This window comes from Desmodus rotundus, chromosome 10, assembly GCF_022682495.2.
Source record: "Desmodus rotundus isolate HL8 chromosome 10, HLdesRot8A.1, whole genome shotgun sequence".
NCBI classification, from domain to species: domain Eukaryota; kingdom Metazoa; phylum Chordata; class Mammalia; order Chiroptera; family Phyllostomidae; genus Desmodus; species Desmodus rotundus.
Window position 1 is genome coordinate 83,402,256 of NC_071396.1, and position 23,431 is coordinate 83,425,686.

The window sequence follows — 23,431 nt, forward strand, 5'->3', positions numbered from 1 at the left end:
CTTTCTCCCTTCACATACAGTGAAATCCAACAATCAAAAATGAGTAGCAAAGGTTCGGCGAGCCTGTCACTCAAAGATCATGGTAGGAACAGAGGGCCCTTTCTCCTCTCCTACACTGACCTTTTACATTAAAATTGGATAGAAGCCTCCTCAAGCTCTGGCTGGGTTACATTTAAGGAATTAATAGAATCACCCTGGCACCTGGTTCTGCTCTGGGCTGTGCATGTGTGCATGTGTGTGTGTACATGAGCACACTCACTACCAGGGGTGTCCAACTTTTTGGTGTCTCTGTGCCACACTGGGAGAAGAGTTGTCTTAGGCCACACATTAAATACATTGCGACATGAAATCACAAAAAAATCTCAATGTTTTAGTAAATTTACAATTTTGTGTTAAGCCACATTCATAGCCATCCTGGGCCGCATGCAGCCCACAGGTCGCAGGTTGGACACCCCTGGTACGCTCTGATCTCAAATGTAACTTCAGGCATGTAAGAAACAGGGACAAATTATGCTGATGTCTCTTGATTCCCCCTCCTCCCCCCTATAAGCCTACTCCTCCTTCAGTCTTCCCCATCACTATAAATGGTACTAATATCCATTCTGTTGCCCAGGGTAAAAATCTAGTTTTTCTTGATTTCTCTTTCCAATTCATCAGTAAATACCATCTACCTCTAACACATGTGCTGAAGCCACTCATGCATGTCCCCTGGCCATCTACAGCTGCCAACTGCCGTGGCTCAGGGCACCATCGTCTCCTACCTCTGTACCACCACTGCCTCTTTCTTGTCTCCCAACTTCTGCTCTCTCCTCCCTATTATTGGTTCTCTAGGCAGCAGCGAAAGTCTTATTTAAACCTCTCCTGTTAAAAACTCACAAAGAGTTTCTCATCAAACATGGAGTAAAAACCCTAACCTCTAACTGTTAAAAATAATCTAGTAAGCTTTTATATTTCACTCTGTATTAAGCAAATTTACTCATTCTGATAATCTTCCACTGGGGAGTTGTCTTCATTAGGAAAGAAAATAAATTGGTGAATGACTGAGCAGAGAGAGAGGGCTGGCAGAGCACTCAAACATAGAAATGACTTACGGCTTCAGATTTGGGAGGCACTGGAGGTGGAGGTAGGGCAATCTCTGAAGACTTCATTGCGGCTCCCAGAGTCCCAGGGACGGGAAGAGGAGAAGTTGCACATTTGGACCGGACAGAGCCTCTAAACTGATCACATCTGCTCTTCTCGCTCAGGGAGCGAGTGAGAGGCTGATGGCTGGGATTGCTTTCCTCCAGCCACAGCTCTTCATAAGGAAGTTCTGACTTTCCTGGGATGCCCGTTGATTCTTCACTAGATTCTGGGAAAAGGTAGTCACTCCCACTGTCACCTGAGTCCTGATAGGGCAGCATGTCATGAGGAAAGGGGGCCCATTCTCCGCCCAGGTTCCTGCAGCCATGGAGGTTCACCTCGCTGTTGCCATGGAGATTGTTGCCATACACACAGACCGAGAGCCGGTGGAAAGACTGGGTGAGCTCATCTCTAGCGTAGCTGAGGGAATTGGGCACATGGTTGTGGCCAGAGCACCGGCCCTTTTTGGGGCTCTTGCAGTCCTCATTCCAGTCGGTTTTTACGTCGCGGACGGCCCGTGAATATTCATCGATGTCGAACTGCTCTTGGCAGATCCCCAGCCAGTGATGGACCAGGGTTTCTGGCCATATGTCCCCCTTCACCAGGTGCTCTGGGAGACTAAACTTGGGGACAGTCAAGTGCAAAGGGAAGTGCATGGGGAGGATCTTGTTGTTCCGCAGCACACAGCAAACCACCACCGTCTTGGTCTGGATGTTCACAAACTTGTAGCGGTGCCCCTCGCGGATGAAGTGGAGGTCGTAGGGATTCCTCGGCGGGGGGCTGGGCACAGTCACATTCACAGGAAGCCTGGTTTTCTCCACGATGTTGCGGATGGTGTGTTCTCCCTCCTGCATCTGAAGTTCCAGCGGACTTCGGGTGCTAAATCTGCCCTTGCACTGGAAGGGAAGGCTAATGCTTTCATTGGTCCGGTGATTCATGCAAATGAGGCATGGCATTTTGCCTTTTCCCAGCTTGCTGATGGAATTGAGCTTCCCAATCTTTTTGAAGATTGTGTTGAGTCTTGATTTTTCCTTAAAAGTCTTTGCATAAAGGATTTCTGCCTGCCCCATGAGAGTGAGCTCATCCCCAGTACACAGGGTGATGTTGTAAACTTCTGTGTCTTCATTGCATTCACCAGAAGCAACCTACAAGAGGATAAAGCAAGTTTTAGGTTAGTTTCCTTTAGTTTGTTCACACAAAGACGCAGAGAACTTGCTGCTTAAGACATGTGCGCACACACGCACAAAGGGAAATGTGGTTTTGTTCAATACTAAATTTAGCCACTCCATTTTTAAAATAATATTTATGTGGTTAACAACAAGATGACATTCGTTTAGACTTTTAAAAAAATACACTTTGTTCTGAAGAAAAATGAAATCTGTTCATCAGAAGAAATTTGGGAAACTTAAGAGGAATAAGACAAAAAGAAAATAACATTATGAGCCTAAGTCACAGATAGCAATGGTTAATGGTTTGATAAATACCCGTCTGGTTTCTTTTTGTATTGTGGCCTATCACATGGATAAGTATTTTGGGACATTAATATTATCATTATATTTTTTTCAGTTATCAAGTTGCTTTCATAAACACTAGTATAGAAAATTTCTTTTTAAAAACCTATTAAAATTTTACTAAGTTTTTAAAAACTGGAATTGGGGCAGATAGATGTTCATTGGAAGAAATATTAGAAAATACAGATATAAAAATGAACAAATTCTATATAATCTTACCACTAAAGATTATCTATGTTCAATTTTATGTAAATAGAAAGAAAAAATGAGATAATACATACACGTGCACACACAATTTTGTTACTGAGTTTCTCACTATAACTTATTCATTTTCTTATGTATATACCATCGATCATAACAGTGATCTAACATACACCATTATATATGGATATGCCTTAATTTATTGAGCATTTCCTTATTGTTAGATGGGTTTTCCCAGTGTTTTGCAATGAACATTTTTATAGTTCAATCATTTCCTTGGAATAAAGGCTCAGAAGTAGCATTACATAGACAAAGCTGTGTGTGTGTTTGAAAGTTCTAATGTGTATGGTCCATTGTGTTCCACCCACGTTATTCTTATTTATACTTCTTCCACTTTATGAAATTACCTGTCCCCCATACCTGTGCTGAGTACGTCTAATGTTTACTAACATTAAAGGTAAAGCATACATCCTGCACTTTTATTTTGAATATCTTTGATTATTAGTATGGTGAATATTTTTTAATATTTCTATATCTGGCTATTTAGAGCAATTCCTTTGTGAATTGTCTATTTGTGTGCTTTCCCCACTTTTCTGCTGGGATGGCCATCTTACTTTTTATGTAATGTAAATATCATTTATGCTATGTATTTTTCAATTTGTTGCTTGACTTTCAATTTTATAGCTATAGTTTTTTAAAGTACCAAAGTTTTTCCCTTCTATGTAGCACACATTTTCACAATTTTCCTTTGTAATTTCATTCTTGGATACTATGCATCTATTAGTTGAGATGACCCAGATCAGTGGCTCCGAACTAGGAGTCATTTTACCCACCCCGCCCCAAACCCAGGGAACATTTGACAACTCTGGAGACATTTTTGACTGCCATGCCTGGGAGGATGCTACGCACATCTAGTGGGAAGAGACGAGGGATGTTCCAAACATTGGATAACGCTCAGGAAACTCCCTACGACAAAAAATTATCCAGTCCAAGTTCCAATAAAGCTGAGGTTGAGAGGCTGATATAATTAACCAACATTTTCTTATAGTATTTTGATGGCTTCATTTATTAACCATTTAACTCATTTAACAATTTCTTTGGTGGATTATTTAAGGTTGGGATCTAACTTTATTGTTTTAAACAGTTAACTGAGTGTCTGAGTAATCATCCCCTCCCCATCACTGATTGGAAGTGTCCCTTTTATCACACACTAAATTTATAAAACACACACACTCAAATGTATACATATATTCATATCTATTTTGGGGCCATTTTATCCTAATGACATTTCTACCTAGGTTCCCATCAAAACCATACTGTTTTAATTTCTATAGCTTTATGTTACATTTTCAGAACTGATAACAAAAGCCCTCAAGTAGGTATTCTGACACAAACCATTTTTGGGTGGTAAGAACAAGAGAAGCAATGTCAAAAGGCAAGTAACAGACTGAGAGAAAATGTTTGCGCTCTCTCTCTCTCTCTCTCTCTCTCTCTCTCTCTCTATATATATATATATATATATATATATATATATATATATCTCACAGGTAAAGAGCAAATATTCCCAGTATATAAATAGATTTTTAAAGATGATCAAAAATCCTCCAGAAAACAGGCAAAAGTTATGAAAAACCAATTCACTACAAGATGCACAATGGACTTCAAATCTATGAAAAGATGTTCAATGTTTATAATGAGAGACATGTAAATTAAAATTACACTGAGATACCATTTTTCAATGAAATATTCATAAACATCCAAAAGCTTGACATTGTACTCATATGGTAAGGCTGTGGGAAAGCAGGCACTCTTGTTCATAGTTGGTGGAAATGCAAAACGGTACAAGCCCTGTGGCAGGGAATTTGGCAATATCTAGTCACAGTAACCATGCATTTATCCCTCCACCCAGCAATCCTACTTCTAGGAATTTACCCTGAAGACATTCCTTCAATGATGGGAAAATACACATGGACAAGGTTATTCATTGTGGCATGGTTTGTATTTGCAATATTGGAACCGATCTAAATGCCCAAACATGCAAGACTGATTGAATAAACTGTGGCATACAGCTGAAACAGTACTATGCAGAAAAAGAATGAGAATGATGAGTTCAGTAAATCTATATGAAATGACTTCCAGGATATATCGGTAAGGAAAAAAAGAGAGGCAAGTGTGTAGTTTATATGGTATATTACCTTTCTGTTTAGGAAGGGAAGAAATCAGTATAGATTTCTGCTTATTTTTATTAAAAAAGCAACATAAGAAAATATTCCAGAAAACAATGAATTTGGTTGCTTAAAGGAGGTGGGGAGGGAAGAACCTGACGGAAGGGACATGGGAGGAAGGGATACCCCTGTGAGTACACCTGGCCATAGAGTTCTGACTTTTGGGAAGCATGCTAATGTTCTACATATTCGAAAGTAAATTAAGTGAACAGAATTTTAAAAACCACCTTAGAGCTGAATCCAAATAGAAACAGATGAATCCGACCATATTTCAAATGAATATACTCACCACGCTGGAGACACAGAAATGTAACTTTGGAACACTGCCTCTGACTATATGTTACCAGAAGGGAAAACCTCCCCCTTCCAACAAATATTGTGCTCTTTTTAGGTCTGCTTTGCATAGGGGTATGGTTATGGTGATTCCGAAATAACTTTATATGTACTGTACGAATGAACAAATAAGTAAATGAGTTGATATTTTGGGAGCCAGAGTTTTCACTGTGGAATGGGAGACAGAAATATGCCATTGGGGAAGGCCAGAAAGAACTCCATGGGGCTGGATTAGAATTAGTTATCAGCACTAACTCAGAAATTTAAGAAACCACACAGAGGGTGTGCGGGGAGGTAGCAGAAGGTAAAGGGGGGATAAATGGTGATGGAAGGAGACTTGACTTGGCGTGGTGAACTTATAATACAATATACACATGATGTATTAGAGAATTATACAGCTGAAACCTATATAATTTTATTAACCAATGTCACCCTGATAAATTCAATAAAAAAGAAAAAAAGGAATTTAAACACACATTTCTTAGCTTTCTTCTTTTCAAGGAACTAGAAACAAAGACTCGTTATCATCAAATTTGCCTAGTGCCCAAAATGTTCCCCACTAAAAGGAACCAGGGCTGTTTGGAGAAATGAGTGATTTCAGGGCCAGGGCAAGAATGGTACAAAGCAAGCTTGGGACATTTTCTTGTGCCAGAAAGTAAAGAAGTGCTTGTAAGATGATGGAAACATGTCAAAAGGACAGGGGAGCCAACCTGAATCAAACCCCACTGGTCAAATCATGGATAATTTGAACATTGCAATAAAGACCATAATAAATTATAATCTACTGAATAAAGCAGGAATGTCTGTATCTATATTATTAACAAAAAGATGAATGAATCAATTAAAAAATAAATAAAGGAAAAGCTGACAAATGTAGAAAAGTGGAGGGACTGGAAAAATCATAATTTTGCACCTATGATATACTAGGATCATTAATGAATTCATAGAAGTTTGATTAAGGAGTAGGTTATGTTCATGGTTTAAAGCATCTTCCCCCAGAGTGCCTGTTAATTTCAAGGAGAGTAAAAGTAACTATAGAGTGGAGGAACGGGACAGCAACTTGACCGGGGGAAGAAGTTTAACATCACTGAAGAGAGGCATACCCATGTCATGGACTCTGGATGCAACTCCCTGAGACGTTCAGAACCTCACTTTGGTAACGTTCCATTGAAAAGTGCATTACTGGAATCTAATGAGGAAATATCATACCAAGCCAAATTAAGAAATATTCTACAAAATATCTGGGGTGTATTCTTGAAAAGAAAGGCTGAAGAACTGTTTAGAAGTTTAAAGTGAAATAAATTAAAGGTAAATATAATACATTATCCTGGAATGGATTCTGTACTGGAAGAAAAAAAATGCTATAAAGTAAGCTTTTGGTACAATTGGCACACCTGAAATATAGATTGTAACTGAAAGTATCATATCACTGTTAGCTTTCCTGAACGTACTGTGTTTACATAACAAGATATCTTAGTCTTAGGAAATACGCAATGATGTATAAAGGGGAAAAGGGCTTCATGTATGCAATTCACTCTTGAATGATTCAGAAAATATGAGTAAGTTAAAAATATGAGTAAGTTAAATAACTTACATAAGTAAGTACGCATATGTTTATTTGGGGGAGGTAGGATGATTAAAAACTTTGGCAAAATGTTAAAAGTTGGTGAATCTGGTTAAAGTGTTTAGCGAGGTCTTATATTATTCTAGCAACAATTCTTCAAGATTAAAATTACTTCAAAATAAAAGTTAAAAAAACATAATAGGAAGATTTTAGATATTTTTGCCTATCTAATATTCCAGACGGACATTAGACTCATTTTGCCCACGGTATGCATTGGTAATTTTGTTAATTTTATTGGAAGTGCATCTGCACGGTGTTTTGGCAAGAAGTGGGGTCATTATAACAGTGTTTCCAAAGAGGCACCTGATAATCCTCATCGTGTGTTCAGATCCTTTATTTCCCTTATTGGTACTTAAGGGGCCTTCATTATCAGTATCTGAACGTCACTATTCATTCACAGTTGTTAAATACGGTTTGTTGCTTTTTGTATGTCCAGTTTCTTCCAGTTGATCCTCTTGGGATTTTTAGGTAATTATATTTCATTCAATCAATGAAAAATTTATCTTCACATTTTCAGTTTTTATTCCTTCTTTCCCACAAGAATGTTGTTTCAGATTTTAATATGATTATGAACATTGTTTTAATATAAACTATGAGAAATTTGATTAAAAAATTTTAAATCAAATACTATTTTTGTATTCAGTAGGATGGCTATATGTTTACTTTTAATTTTAATGCATTAATTGCATATTATAATAGTAGATTCCCAAATAATAAAATAACCCTACATTCCAGAAATAATCTCTATATGATCATGGTATACTTAAAACTATATTGCATAATTCTCTTAGATAGTATTTGATCTATGATTTATGTATTTTCCAGGTGAGATTAGTCTACAGTCCTATTATGTTACCCTTATCAGGTTAGACATCAGGAAGGGTTCTCAGGAACAACTAAAAGACACATGGACAAAACCAAGGGGAGGGTGGAAGCAAGGGAGGGAGGTGGGGATGGCTGGGGTTGGGGGGACTGGTGGGGGTAAATGCAGACAACTGTAACTGGACAACAATAAAATAATTAACAAATAGTTTGAAGAGGAAAAAACCCCTAAGATTGACTTTTTCCTTTTATGGTAATAAAAAAAGCACCTGAGGGAATCGACTGATAATGTTCATATTGCTGACTAAGTAGTAATCATCAGTATGTGCTTAACTAGGTAGTAACAATTTTTATAAACAACTTCTTACATTTTTTTTTGTCGGATTGGCAAACACATTTTTGGTGCGCCACAGAATCTTAGTACTGGGTCCCCATGTGCCAGGAGATGGAAAGGAGGGAAGTCACTGCTGCGGAGAAGTGAACTTCTCTGTAGGAGGCATCACCAGTACATACTCAGCAGCACAGTATTGTTTGAATGACAATTCAGGCTCCTAACGTTTAAAGTCCATTTTAGGTGACTTGATGGACTTGAAGTTAAGTATTTTTTAAAAAAACAATGTGCTTACTTTCAGATTTAGTATTCACCTTGCCCTCCCATGGATCCTGGGCCTCTACACTGGAGTAAGTTTAGGGATGTAAGCAAATAAATAAATTTTAACTTTTTATTTGAAATAATCACAGGTTTGCAAAAAAGTTTCAAAGGGTATACAGAGAGTTCCTGTGTACCTTTCTCACAGCTGCTTCTGTTAACATGTTATATAACCATGGTACATTATCAAAACTGAGAAATTAAGATCAATGCAATACTGTTAACTCAGTGATAAGCTTTGTTCGAATTTTACTGATATTTTTTCCTCTCATGTCCACTATGCTGTTCCAGGACCCAACCAGGATATCACATTGTGTCCAGTCCTTTGATCCATGAGTTTCTTGGTCTTTCCTTGCTTTTTATGACCTGGACAGTTTTTAAGAATATAGATTACAGTCTTTTAAAGCTAATGAATAATTTATAAATGATAATTGACTTTCTTTTCCTACAGGACCTGGAGCTTCAAGGTTTCAGTTATTTTATTCTGTTTACTTTGGGCACCAAGAGTCTGTATAAAGATCTGTTTGCTATTAATTCTAACTTTTGAGTCACTCTGCAGGCTTTTACTTTCAGCGAGCATCTAGTTAAGCTTACAACAATACAGATCAGAGGTGGGCAAACTACTTGCCCAGGTCCAAATTCAGCCCCCACTGCACTTTGTAAGTACACTTTTATTAGGACTCTGCTATGCCCACTCATTTATGTAGAGTCTATGGCTGCTTCCACTGTTTGACAGTGTCAGGAAGCTCCAACCCTGACTGTATAAAATATTTACTCTTTGCCCCTTTACAGAAAAAATTTGTTGCCTCCTAGTATAGATAAGCGAAAGTAACTATGGCCTTTGGAAATTAATTGGTACCATACTATGAATGGTACAATACTGTCAACTCAAGCACAAGCTGAGTGTATGAATCCCGCCTCTATTGTGAAATGACCTTACACGAAGCGTTTTACTTTTTTGAATCTCAGTTTCCTCATCTATAAAAAGGGAATATCACCATCTACTTTGCAGACTAAGTCAATGTATGCAAACAACTTCCCACAGTGCTTGGCATATGGAGGCTCTCACTAAATAGCGACCATTATTATTACTTTTACTACTAATAAACCATTTTAATTCTTACAACTGTTTCACACTACCTTCCACATCTCTGTATTTTCATGTTGGTTTCTGTTCCATCCGGTACTGTGTTCAAGCTCAAACCACTACTTCTAAGCACGATCTTTTTTCCTATACTGTGAATTGTTCAAGTTTTTATTGAATGTATTATCTCAGAATGAAACTTAATGTCAGAATAGTGCCTAAAATATCACTACAGTTGTATCTCAAAGGAAGTGAATGTACTAGCTTCCAAAATGCTCAGCTGCGTTGCTATACTTCCTTTTTATTGGAACTTTGTAAAAAACTTGGCAGTTTGTCCGTTTGGATCAGGAAGGAGACAGGGATGTTGAGAGACAGGGCTCTCATGAGATTTGAGAAACACACACGTTCACTCTCAAACACCAAACCATTTCCAGTTAACATACAGGGAGCCAACAGCATTTCTCAAATATGAAGCAATAGTAAAGTATCCGCGATTTAGCTCTTTAATTGATACTTACTATAATTTTCTTAATTTACCTTTATTAACATACTCTTTCCAGAATAAATAAATTAGAGGTCTAGTAAGTACCTCACACCAAGTGAACAGAAAGAGAATGTCTACGTAGCTTTTGAGATATAAATCAGACAGTGCTGTGCACAGATTAAACAGATCAAAATGATCTTTTCTAAATGTCACTCTCTGGGCACATTCAACAGTTTTGCTAACATTTTTGTGGATGTGTGTACTTCTAATGGAAGTTATTCCTATCCCCACACATTAACATGCATAACATATGTGAGCACAATCTGTAATTCCATGCTCCCAATTCTGATGTCACCATTAATGCTAACAATTAGCTCTGCCAAAATTATGAGACTAACGTACCAACCAATCTTGTGGGCACTGTCAATGGCAGATGAGGAATCTCAAAAATAAATGTTCTTCCTTTGGCAGTTGAGCCAAATAGTCTCTTCTGGTTTCTACAGATGTGATTTATTCGCATAGTTTCTTTCCTTTTTTTATTTTTTTAATAACGAAAGAAACAATGTGCTCTGTCTAAGTGCTCTGGTATGCGTGCCTGGTTAACATTTCCAGTTTCAGTGTTTCCTGAGAGGAAGTAATTCAGAGTGTGTTATCTAAACAACTCTAATAGGTCTAATCCAGGAAACTATCTGGCTTTTACTATTCACAATGCCATTCAGAGTTAATACCCCATGGTCAAGCAATGTTTCAAAACACTGATGTAAAATTTGACACACACACACACACACACACATACACACACTCTCTGATGGAGCTGGTAATAGGCAATCTGTTCTCTAAGAATAATTGTTCTAAAGATCAAACACATCACAGAGGTTAAAATTTCAACTCTTGGGCTTGAATAACAGTAAACTTAGAGAAGAAAAAAAATTTCAACTCTTGGGAAAAAAGTCAGGATTGATCTGTCTGATTTGTAAATTAAACAGATAATATTTGATTAATATTCACACATTTCTCCCCAAACTTCCGAAAATGAGAAAAGGCACCAAGAGTTCAGTAAATGCCAATCTTTGGTGCCTTTTTCTTTAAACAGGAACTAGGGCAGGGATGACACGTACAATGGGAATGACGTGATCTGGGATGCCCGAGGACTTGCCGATTGGTAGTTTTTCAGAGGAGGTCTTTAAACCTCAGATGACATAAAAAGCACCAGACTGTCTTCAAACACTGAAATAATTAACCTCACAACTGTATCCAATTAATCATTCTCAATAAATCTTAAAAATAATGACATCTGACTCATCGTAAGAAAAACATTCAATTTTTAAAGACTGAAAATAAAAATAAAAATGAGCTACCTAAATTCATTCACTTTCATGTTTAAAATTCATTCTTACACAATAAAATTCGAGTTGCATAGTAATCGACAATTCCTGACCTCTCTGCAAGAATACAGTCAGGCACCACATAAAGTTTCAGTCAACAAGGGACCGCACGTATGACCATGGCCCATGAGATTATAATGGAGCTAGAAAATTCCTATCGCCCAGCGACGTCATAGCTGTCGTAACCTCTTAGTATAACACACTACTCACGTGGTTGTGGTGATGCTGGTGTAAGAAACCTGTGCTGCCAGTCGTATAAAAGTGCAGCACATGCAGTGATGCACAGTGCATTATACTCGATAATGACAATAAAAGATGGTGTCGCTAGTTTTTCCTATACCACAGTTTTTTCATTTAAAAATATGTTTACGGTACTATAGCATTTATTGTCACTTATGACCCCTCTTGATTGCATCATTTTTCTCTTGTGCTTAATTTCACCTTGTGTCGTTTTGTGCAGTGACACGCTGTAGAGGCTCGCAGCCTCGGGTCAACAGACGACGCCACACAGCCTGGGCGCAGAGTAGGCAATACTGCCTAGGTTGGGGTGGTGCACCAGATGACGTTCGCACAACGACAAAATCGCCTAATGATGCGTTTCTCAGAATGATCTGGATCCCGTTGTTGTGTGGTACATGGCTGTATGGCCAAGAACAAGGCAGTGCGTTTAAAGGCCCCTCAGCAGCTGTTGATGTTAGTAGGGCTTAGAGTAAACCTTTGAGGACCTTAATCAGCGCACTTACTCCTAACTCATCAAATTTCTATCCAACTCGGTTGTGAGTGTCCATACCACAGTGGGATAGAAGTAAAAATTAGAACTAGAAATACAGACTGTTAAGGCAAGTATTCTAACAAACACAAGAGGCAACAAATAAACAAAAAATTTAAGTGAGACCATGAAACAGCACAAAACAGGTGGTAGGGCCTCTCCACAGAAAGGCAGAAGTCACACACATCTCAGGAGATGAGCACAAGTTTTAAATTTTGTTCAAGTACTTCTCTTTAGGATGCCAGAGAATTGCAATACATTTTAAGAAACTGAATGGAAATGACAGTCATTTTGGACAGGATTTTTGTTAAAATTTACAGCTGCCCCCCAAACTGGCTATCTAGAGTGACTCATGCTCCAAAGGCTCCAGAGAGGTGGGAGAAATGCCAGAGTAAATGATCCCTGTCCTTCCGAAAACACTGCCTCTCAGACATTGTTGCAATCTTATACCATGAGGAGATTCGTTTTCTGAGTTGTCAAGACAGAAACTAGGAACATATTTTAAACTAGTAGTGATGGTTATGATTAAACTATACTCTTAAAAAAAACCTCCCCACAGGACAATAATGTTTCAGCACCACTATTTTGCATTACTTTCCAGGATGACCACGAGCCGGCGATGAAAGTAGAAGAGGGGCTACTAGGAAGCTGCTGCTGTGATCAGAAAGACGGCAGAGAGCAGAATAGTTGTGACAGGGGTAGACCACAAGCAGTCAGAACCCCCCCATTAGTGCATCTTCAAGGCCTTGTCTGTGGTCTGTTCTGTTAAAATGAATGAAGAAAGTAAAATGATATATGTTTCATTTGTTAACTACTTTACGTAGGGAAATAAGATATAGTCTAACTAGTTGGCAGAAGGGGGAAGATCGTTTCTCCAGCACTTTTTTAGACGGCAACTTTAAGTACAGTAACTAATATGTTAAGATAAAAGGCACAAGTGTGCCTCAAGTCTATGACTTGGGGGGAAAACAAGACTGATTTTCAGTAACTTGAAAGCCTTGGGAAAAAATCCAAAAATTCAGCATCAAGTTGCATCAAGTTGCATGAATCATATTAAACTTTAGAACTTTTCCTTATTTATTCAGTAATGCATTTTAACCATCTCAGTGTATTTTTAATGCTTTTCTAAGCAGCAATGCAAGACCCAACTCTAGTCTTGTTTCTCTATTAATTCTGGTTAACATCCTGGGTCAGAATTTTACAGCAGTATTTTTGAAGGAGTCCCTTCTGACATGCTGTAATCAATCTCATAATAAACTACATTGATGCCAATAGAGAAGAAACCCCAAGTTAACCTGTAGGATTTTATTTTTAAAATATTGGTGTGATGCTCTGGTATGAAATAAGATGTAAAAATCTATATGTACAACATTCATAAAAGCTGCCAAATCCTGTGTATCAGAAATATACTATGTATAAATGTTTCAGAAATATAAAAACAAAAGGATATGGCTAGGTAATAATTATTGAACACATTTACTTATATTTTTAAACAAGAAAATGAATTAAATGTGCAAGTTATTGTGTTGATGTGAAAGGCTGTTCTGATCACAATTGGAAGCCTTATCTCGAGACCACAAATAGAATGTGAGGGAGCAGAAAGGCGACTGGATTGAATTAGGAGGACCTGCCTTTGCTGCTAAGTCGTTTTGTGGCTTCTTGTGAATCAATGAAGTCAGCTAACATCTGTTTCTTAGTTTTCTTATGTATTAAAAGAAGGAGTAGGACTACGCAATGTGTAAGGGCCCTTCCAGATTTAAAATTTAGTGATTATAAAAATTCAATGTCTGTAAATTTCTGTCCGGCTGGATTACTTGTAATATTTTACCATCTGATTCTTGATCATGTTTCTCAATACTGAGAAGCTTAGCTATCACTTAAGTTGTCTGAATCTGATATGATTATTTTCCTCTTAAAAAAGACATCCCTGACATTCTTCACCCCATACTAGCTCTGCTGCTAGACACTGACATCCCTGCCAAAAACAGGTGCCAAAGCCAGTAATCAGGAGCTGATATGCAGGTGACAGGGCTGTCAGCTCAGCTCCCGTCCCAGACCACATGGTAACGGCCTTTAAGAGGTCTGTGCACACTGAAGTGGTGACTATGCTCAGCATCTGACTGAAATCTCACAAGTCCTGAGTGGGGCACTTTCCCTGGTTGAGACAATGCAAACTTGTTATTTTGCCTCTGGGGAAATATCTATGCTGGAACAGCTGAAAGCGTGGACCTCATTACCTCATTAGCTGGAATGAAAAAGAGCAACATTATAACACCCAGATTAGGGTACTTGGGTTCCCTCTGATGTGAGAGCAGTAGGGGCGTCAGCAGTGAAGTCAAAATGCCTTTTACCCACTTAAAGAGAGTTGCAAGTTTCTCAACACCAAATCTGGAGGCTACCCTTTCTTCCCTCGCCACAAATTTCACAGTAAAGACAGAAGTTAAATGAAGACTTAATTTGTTAATCATTGTTCTGATGGCGGAAAAATATTGTGTGGGAAAATTTCTCATTACTGGGCTGAGTTTGAAAGGCTGGGAAACATTTGAAATAATTCACTCAGTACTGGTGTAATAAGTTTCCAAAAAAGTATTTAGGGTGAAGGGGTATTTTGGAGCAAAAATAACAGCGACAAACTGGTACGATGTTCTTAATATTAAGACACTGACTATAAAGCACTAAACAAAGAATAAGTGAAGTAATCTGTGGCGGGAAATTTTTTGACAATGTGCAACTTATTTTAGTGTGATTTTATGTTCTAAATCAGGGGTTGGTAAATATTCTTACAGGGCCAGAAAGTAATAATTTTTGGCTTTGTGGGATATTTGGTCTCTGCTGCAAGTATTCAACTCTGCTGCCGCACTGCAGAGGTAGCTCCAGACAACACTGAACATGTGTGGGTGGCCGGGTGCCAATAGAGCTTTCCTGGCAAAATGGGCGGCTTGCCCCAAGACTGCAGTTTGCCAACCCCTGCACTTACATGCTTAACAGCACTTCGGTCCATTACTTCATTTAAATCCCATGACAAATTTGTAAGGTGGGTAGTATCACCCCCACTTTGCAGGTGAAGACCCCTGGGCTCAAGGGGTCCTGTAGCCTGCCTGTGGCACGGTCAGTGCTTGGAGCTGGGATCTGGACTCAGCTCGGAATGCAGAGTCTGAGCCACATGCCACAGTGTGATGTGCTTTTTAGATCATAGCAGCTTATTTAAAGAAAGAAACATGCCTACAACATGTTGGTGCTGCTATTTTTCTTATTAAATAGCTGAGAAATGAGCCTTTGGTTGAGATGGTCAACTCAGAAATAGGGTATCTTTTGATTTTGGAAGTAAACATGAGGGTAGAGATGGCTGGTGAAAAAACTAAATGATAATTAAGAAAGAAAATGCCTATTATAGTTAAAAAACAAATAAGCAGGAGAGCAGATAAACAAAAACAAAATTCTACCATGGAATCCCCAAACTGGATGGGTAAAGGAAGAACATGTCAAAGAGGCAGGTGACTAAAGTTCTAAAAATATCAAATCCATTGGCTTGGACAGAGTGCAGGAAATGTACCCACGTGACGCACAAGAAGGGACCTGCCCCCGTATTCTTTCATGTTTTATTTTTGCCTTCTTATCTCCCATTTTCTGTTCTTACCTCCTCAGTTGCCAACTCAAATGACATGCTGAGATTTGAAAAAAACATCTACTCCTGTCATTTCCTATATTACTGCCTGAAGTTCAAACATTTTACACTCTACCAGCACTCCTATTTTGCACCTCATGTTCTTAAACCTATCCATTTCAGAAGCTCTATAACCCAACCCCATTGGGGTCTCCAACTTTCATTGGCTGCACTTCTTGTAGTCACACTTCCTTATCCAGTGGAGAGTCCATGCTTACCACGACCTGTCACTGTGGAGCACACTTCATCTGTCCCTTCGCTGATCTGCTACACTCATCTGGTAGAAGCCCAACTCCGTCTACTCTACACCTGCATCCAGGCAGCTGAAGATGGCTGGAAGAATAAAACGTTGGTGCTAGTAATCTCTCTTGAAGTTTACCTTGACCAAACTCTGGGACCACCCTGCTATACTTCCCTGGTTAACTTACTTTCTGGGTGCCTGAGCTGACTGTTATTTCCTTCCTGTGCAGACTACCAATGGCTTCCATTTTGCTAAATTTAATAGCCATTCCCAGTCCTTACCTAATTCAATCACTAAGTAGCATTTGACACAGGTGACCATTCTTATTTGAAACACTTTTGTCATTTGGCTTCTGGGACATGTATGGGCTTCACTGTCTTTCAATCTTACGTCAATCATGTGAGATACTCATGTCAATCACTCCTCTAGACCCCAGTGATACTCATGTCAATCACTCCTCTAGACACGCCTCTAGTGGCGGCGTGTTCCAGAGCTCAGTCCTCAGTCTCTCTTCTCTATCTAGTCTCTGGGTCAGTTTCTCAGCCTCGGCACTATTGACATTTTGTGTCGGCTCACTCTTTGCTGCAGCGGCTGTCCTGTGCATGGTAGGCCATTTAGCAGCATCCCTGTCCTTTTCCTACCAGATGCCAGCAGCACCTGCACATCAACCCCCCACCCCCGCAAGCTGTGCCAATCAAAATTATATCCAGACATTGTCAAATGTCCCCTAGGGGGAAAATCACCTGTGGTTGAGAACCAGTGAGGTGGATGAACTCACCCAATCCCTTGGCATCAAATGCCATTTAGAAGCTGATGAACTGCAAGTATATACCCCAAACTCTGACCCTGCCCCACGCTCAGACCTGAATATACACCTGTCTTCTCGATCTCATTATTTGAAGGATGTATTTGCACTTATTTATTGTTTGCCATCCCAATAGAGCGTAATCTTCTGGGAGGCAGGGAGGGGCTTGAATGATCACTGCTTACCTACAGAGCCTAGAACAGTGTGGGGCAGATGGAAGGTGCTCAAAGCCTATTTCCCGGTTAAAGAATGAAGTACTTACCCTACATTAGCTCATTTCAGGCAGTTAATCAATGGTGGGGCAATCAGGTAGATAATTTTAAACACATCAAGTCATCTTTTAAAGACATCTTGATTGGATTTCAAGATAAAAGGAATGTCTATTTTTAAATAAAGGTGCAAACAATAGTAATATGACCTATTACATTTATTCAGTTAAAATTTTGCTATAATCTTGAAAATAACAAAGGCAGAGTTTCCATTCTTTCAATACTTTTGTCCTACTCCATTTTCTTATCATGTTTCATTTCAATGTGCAGCTGTGGATATATATGAACATATAAACATATATTTCTTTGTTTCACGTAATAAATGTGCCTTTTGGCTATCATGATGCCAGATAGCGACAATTCTCAACCGCAAGCCGTTTCTCCGGTTGTTATCCCCTTGGTGCTCTTCACAGTGAAGAGTAGGAGGTGAAGTTTTCCAAGGGTGTATGAATTCTTTTATTGTTTAAAAAAATCCTTCCTGGGTAACAGCTATTTTATATAACACTTAATATGATACAGTATTTATAACAGCTATATATATATGAATGAGTTGCAATGAGTAATGGTACTGTTAGGCACTTTTTCTCCTCCAGGGGAAGAAACAACCAAGCACACCTCTTCCTCACCTCCATCTGGCTCTCACATTAAGCACTGTATGTATGTACAACCACACAATAATCTCTCCTTCAAGAACACCGACATTTACATCTTTTGGTCCAGATATTCTTTCCATAAATCTCCTTGGCTTATTTATTTACTTGGGTATTTATTCACTAAACACACAGACTTTTGTGTATTTCTTCATGCAAATTTCCCGAGGTTCCTGTATCAATTCTTCTTTGAATAGAATTGAATAATGTGTTAATGATTAGTGCAGCTGGACGTGATGGTATCTTTAAAGTCTGTAAGTAATAGACTACAGGTACTAATATTAATGTATGCATAGCACAGGGACTTAACCCAAATCCAGTCAGCTCTACGGATGTTATAAGCTTGCATTCCATACACTTATCTGTGCCTCTGAATGTTTTTTTCTTCTAAAAAAATTATGGGTAAGATACATAAAACATAAAAGTTACCATCTTAATCATTTTTAAGTATATAGGTCAATAGTGTTGAATACAGTCTGCTGAATTTTTAAATGTCATCTCTATACATTTTAAACAATACAATTATGATATTCTGTTAAAACTGTCAAAATGTATTATTTTGATAGGCTTCAGTATAATTCTTTTAATCATTGACGATTTCATATAAATTGACAAAAAATAATTGCCAGAAGTATCTCTTAAAAATCTTTTACATTAAAAATTTGCCACAAAAGACTGAATATTAAATTTAATACATGATAAAATCTTTAAAATTATACAATTTTTTAATGTTCGATCTCTCATCATCTATCAGTAAATGAAATGTTTTCAGAAATGGTTTAAAATTATTAGCTTTCCTTTCTAAATGATTTTTTCCACTTAGATAATTCTAAATATAAGTCTTAAGGAGAGATTTAAATCATATCAAGAAACTAATGGTATAGGATTTGATTAACTTCTGGCCAATGACTCTTGTCATTGTTAAATGTTTGAAAATGAATGTGTTCTCACAAATCTGCAATGTAAATGAATATAAGTTGTCTTGAATACCAGTTGACTGGGTCACTTAAGGATTAAAATTTATAAATATTTTTAATATAAGCATAATTTGTTTAGTAAAAATTGTACAAAACACAAAATCTTACCCATTTGAATAATACAATAAAGAAAGTAGACTACAGCTGCTGGATTTTAGATCTAGAAGAGAGAATGACTTGGCGTAGCCAATCACATGGTCAGAACCACTTCTCCAATAAGGCACCTGTCGAGCATCCCTCCTCTCCTGAGAAGTGTGGGAGGACTGATTCACCCACAAAGACACTGTTGCTTCCTTGGGCTAAGATACCATGCAGTCTGTTTTTCACACAGAGTGAATTTCTGAGAAAAACGCATCTCGCCCTCTAAATCTTAAACTGTTTAGAGAATGTGACTGAGTTGGACTTCCTGTTGAAAGGAGGTTAAACAGAAAATCCTTTCACTGTGGACACTTTCTAAAATGTCTGCTGTAATTGTGAATGCTGCTAAAGAAAATGCGGTGGACCTGCAGGCAAGAAGTTTGGACCTGGTTGGTGACATTGCTTCTCTGCTTAGTCCCTTTCCAATGCAGCACAATGCACACTTTTTAGTTTTCTCTGATGAACAAGGATCAGTAAGTAGCTATTGGCAACATTCTGCATATTTATTTTCCCCATATATACTGATACAGATAGTCTACAAAAAATGGAATGAACATATGCTGATCTCAGGCTATGCTCTGCAAGTCTCTCTCTCTTTAAACAAGTGTCTGGAGTAGATTATTCATGTGTCTTTTGTTTGCTCCTGTGAGCGAGCATCCAGCCTCACAGAAGATCTGGCCAAACATGTGTTACATATTAGGGGATAAAGTCCAAATTAAAAAAAAAAAAGCTTTTGATCTGCCTTAACAGTCACCTTAGAAAAAGATAGTGCTAATTAAGCACAGGTACCTGTCTGCGCACCAGGTCATCTGCAGTACATGCCAATTTTTAAAGGCCAGTTTTGGCCACTGACACCTACACATTAGGAATATGGAACTCTCCTATGAGGCCTAGATGGACACCTTCTGTGTATATGATGCCCTGAAAGTTAAATGACTTTAGTGAGGATAAATATTTGGTTCTTCTGGAGCTACCTTCACGTTGAATGTTATTTCCTCCATGACGTACACGCGTTCGGGAAATGCTTTAGCCACCTCCTCCACACTGTTGAAATATTGCACTGGCTCCTTTATATCTCGGTCTTGTTCCAGCAGCTTGAATTGGCCTAAAACACATGATAAATGGAAGAGATGTGAGATGTTTATGCTGGACAGCTGTCACCGTGGCGACAGCATCCCCATTCCTTACTCCCACTCTTCTTGTCACAGGCTTCTGATCACTATCATTAAAAAAACAAGTTACCATGGCAGAAGGTTTTCTTAAACATCAGCTTAAAAATTAAAACAGGCACGTATTTCTTTGCTTATATTCAGAGTTTATTAACAGAGGACCAAAATCAAACTGAATGGATGCTCACTTGTACTCTGATCTCAAAGTAGAAACTTCCTCTGTTGTAAGTGGTTACTCATTTTGTTTTTAACAGTAAGTCACGTTGTCATTTAGTGGTAATACCACCCGTAAACATTGTATTCTAAAACCAAGGTCAAGTGGCTTGGGGTACTAAGCTTTAAAATGAGTATTCTAAAAATCTGCAAATAGAATAAAATAATCTAGTGGACCCTCAACTTTCACAAGCAGAAAGCCTGAGCACGGAGCAGCTGGGTGGGGTAGGGGGTGAGCCTTGTCCTAATGAATGAGCCATAGGGCATCTGCAGCAATAAGTGGATTCCTTCTTTCCTTCTTATTGGCATGTATGAAATTCATGAGAGTAAACTACACTCTGTGGTATCCGTAATTTGGGGGCTTTCTCAAGAACTTTGAACACATTCTTAAAAAGGTCAAGGATCTATTGTGAAGTTTATACATTTTCAGTATTTATGATACTACTACTACAATCTAGAGTTGTTTTCAGTTTCGAATGAAAGACCATATGTAATCAAGTCAATGACGTGGTCTTCTGCAGTAGCACTTTCTGAATGCTGTTTACAATATAACACTTGCGAAACTTGGAAAGGAATTGAAAGCTATACTGACGCAGATCTCGGAGCACATATACATGGAGCATCAGGCAGAAATAGGGAAACGTTCATTCATACTCTCAACACATGAATTTTTAGTATTTATTGGGTAGAGCCATTATTTTAGATGCTGGAAATAAGAAATAGACTGGGCAAAAACCTCTGTCCTCCTGAAGCTTACATGGTAGTGGGAGACAGATGATGAACATAATAAATGGGTGCAGTATATACAGTATGTTAGAAGGGGAGAAGTGCTATTGAAAATAGGGAAAAGTGAGGAGGATGGAGAGTGCGGCGTGGCCAGAGTAGGTGTGGCTGGGGTGACCTTTGATGTGGCTGGGAGCTGAGTTCTCATGGTTACAAACATAGGCAAGAGCCTCTGCGAAGACCCTCAGGTGGATGGGTGGGTGCCTGCTTGGCATGCTGCCAGTGCGGTTGGAGCAGGGTGAGTAAAAGGTAAGGGAGAAGAGAAAGAAAGTCAGAGAAATAACAGGGGGTCAGATTGTGCACACATGTGGAGTTGTGGCTCTTCATTTGTGTGGAATGGGGAGCCCCTGGGGGAGAAGAGGTGATCAAATCTACATCACAGAAGGACCACTCTGGTTGCCAAGTTGGGAACAGACTATAGAGGTGCAAGGCATAGAAGCAGAGTTAGGGGGCTCCTGCAATAATTCAGGTATCAGGTGGCAGGGGTTTGAAGCAGAGAGAAAGTACTGGGAATCTGGCCTGAGCAGCTGAAGGGATGGAACTGCCATTGACCAGGGTAGGGTTGGAGGGGTAGGGGTAAGATCAGGCGTTCAGCATGGACAGGGTAAGTCTGGGATGCCTATTAGACATCCAAATATCCCAAAGGCTCTCAGATGGACATATAAGCGTGGAGGTCAGAGAAAGGTCTGGCTGGAAATAATAAATCCGGGAGTCATCAGCACACAGATGACACGGAAGCCACGGCCCTTTAATGATGATGGCCCTGTAGACAGAGAAGTCTGTGATTTAAGTCCCAGGAGACTGAGGACGAGTGGCCAGAAGAGTAAAAAGAAAATTCTGAAGGCTGCATCCTAGAAGCCAGGTGATTCGAGCGAGGAGTATGAACGAGTGTGACAAATGCCACTGGCAGGACTGTGACATGAGGACAGAGAACTGTTGAACGTGGCAGCTTGTATTTGTTGCAGACTTGGATACGAGCACTGGAATAGCTGGGCTGAAAGCCTGGCTGAATTAGATTTAAGAGAGACTGACAAAGGAGAACTGGGAATAACAAGAATGGATACCAGATGATGCTTTGGGGAGTTTTGCTATGGAAGGGAAAGAGAGATGGAGTGGTAGCTGAAGGGAGAGATGGAGCGGTAGCTAAAGGGAGGAAGTAGAATGGGATGTAGGGACTGTTTTTGTTTTTCTTAATATGATGGATGTGGATGGGAATGACCAACAGATGATGAGAGGAATTACTGGAGCATATCCTTGCGTAGGTGGGGGACATGGGACTGGAGGGGCTGGCCGTCACCAGCAGTTCATCTGTGATGAGTTCAGTGGCAGCTGGTAGAAGCTGTCTTTTATTGCTTCAGTATTTTCAGCAAAAGTCAGAAAGAAGGCACCAGTTGAGAGTAAGGTTGAGAGAGGAGGTGTTAGGAAGGTTAAGGAAAGAGAAGAAGACTGTAAAAAGTCTGGTTATCATAATATGACTGCTGGGCAGTCATGAATTCCCACTTGAGGTTCATGGTCGTGAATTAAAAGGAAATCAAGCAGTACAGTGTTGTGTTTTTCTCCAGCTCATGTCTGATCCGCAGGAGCTGGCACACAGCCGGCAGCGATTTGGAGTCAGCCCAGATAGTGAAGTGACCAAGTGCGTATGAGGCCTGAGAGAGGGCACAGGAGTCAGGATATATGCAAGGGAGTGACTATGACAACGGTCCATGGAACTTGACCTGGGGGAGGTGGGAGAAATGAACAGAGTAGTGGGATTAATGGTAGGCTCTGATGGCGTTGACTTCTGTACCCTGGAGGGAGGGAGTGAGCTCAAGAGCCAGGCAGAGGACAGTGGTCAGAGTGGAATGCATGCAATCGAGGTAAGGGAAGCATGTGGTTTTTGTGTTGATGTGGTGTCGGGGGCAAGTAGAGAGAAACGGCTGAGGTGGTGCGGGGCTCTAGGAACTGAGAAGCCAGAAGCATTGCAAGAACCATGCAGGTAAGCATGAAAAGAGAAGTGTTGCTGGAGAGAATGGCGGTGAGCCAGGAGTGAAAATGTTGGAGAGGCGAAGGAGGACCATGAGCTGGTAGATGACCATAACAATGATGGGGTGGTGGGTGATACAGTCTGATGAGAAGAGACTTAAAGCTTTAGGGAGGGCTGAAGTGGAATTGGTCATGTCCGTAATGAAGAGACCAATTACACCCCCTCAACTTGGGGGCCAAAAATAGAGCTGCCTCCAGGAGGGCTTCAGGGAAACCATGTTTTCAGGTGATATCCAGGTTGGGATTTAATAAGATCAAAGTAATTTCAGAGAAGAGTTTAAGGATGTAGGG

At 39.4% G+C, this 23,431-nt stretch overlaps 1 protein-coding gene across 3 annotated transcripts in view; it reads right to left on the bottom strand.

Moving 5' to 3' along the window:
• GAREM1 (GRB2 associated regulator of MAPK1 subtype 1) overlaps positions 1-23,431 on the bottom strand; it is a 175,977-nt gene that overhangs the window by 19,305 nt on the left and 133,241 nt on the right. For all 3 annotated transcript variants that reach the window (XM_053913335.1, XM_053913334.1, XM_053913336.1), the window contains exons 3-4: positions 19,925-20,055; positions 1,092-2,264 (exon numbers count right to left, since the gene is read on the bottom strand). In XM_053913335.1, coding sequence (XP_053769310.1) covers positions 1,092-2,264; positions 19,925-20,055 — 1,304 coding nt within the window. The remainder of the gene's footprint in view (positions 1-1,091; positions 2,265-19,924; positions 20,056-23,431) is intronic.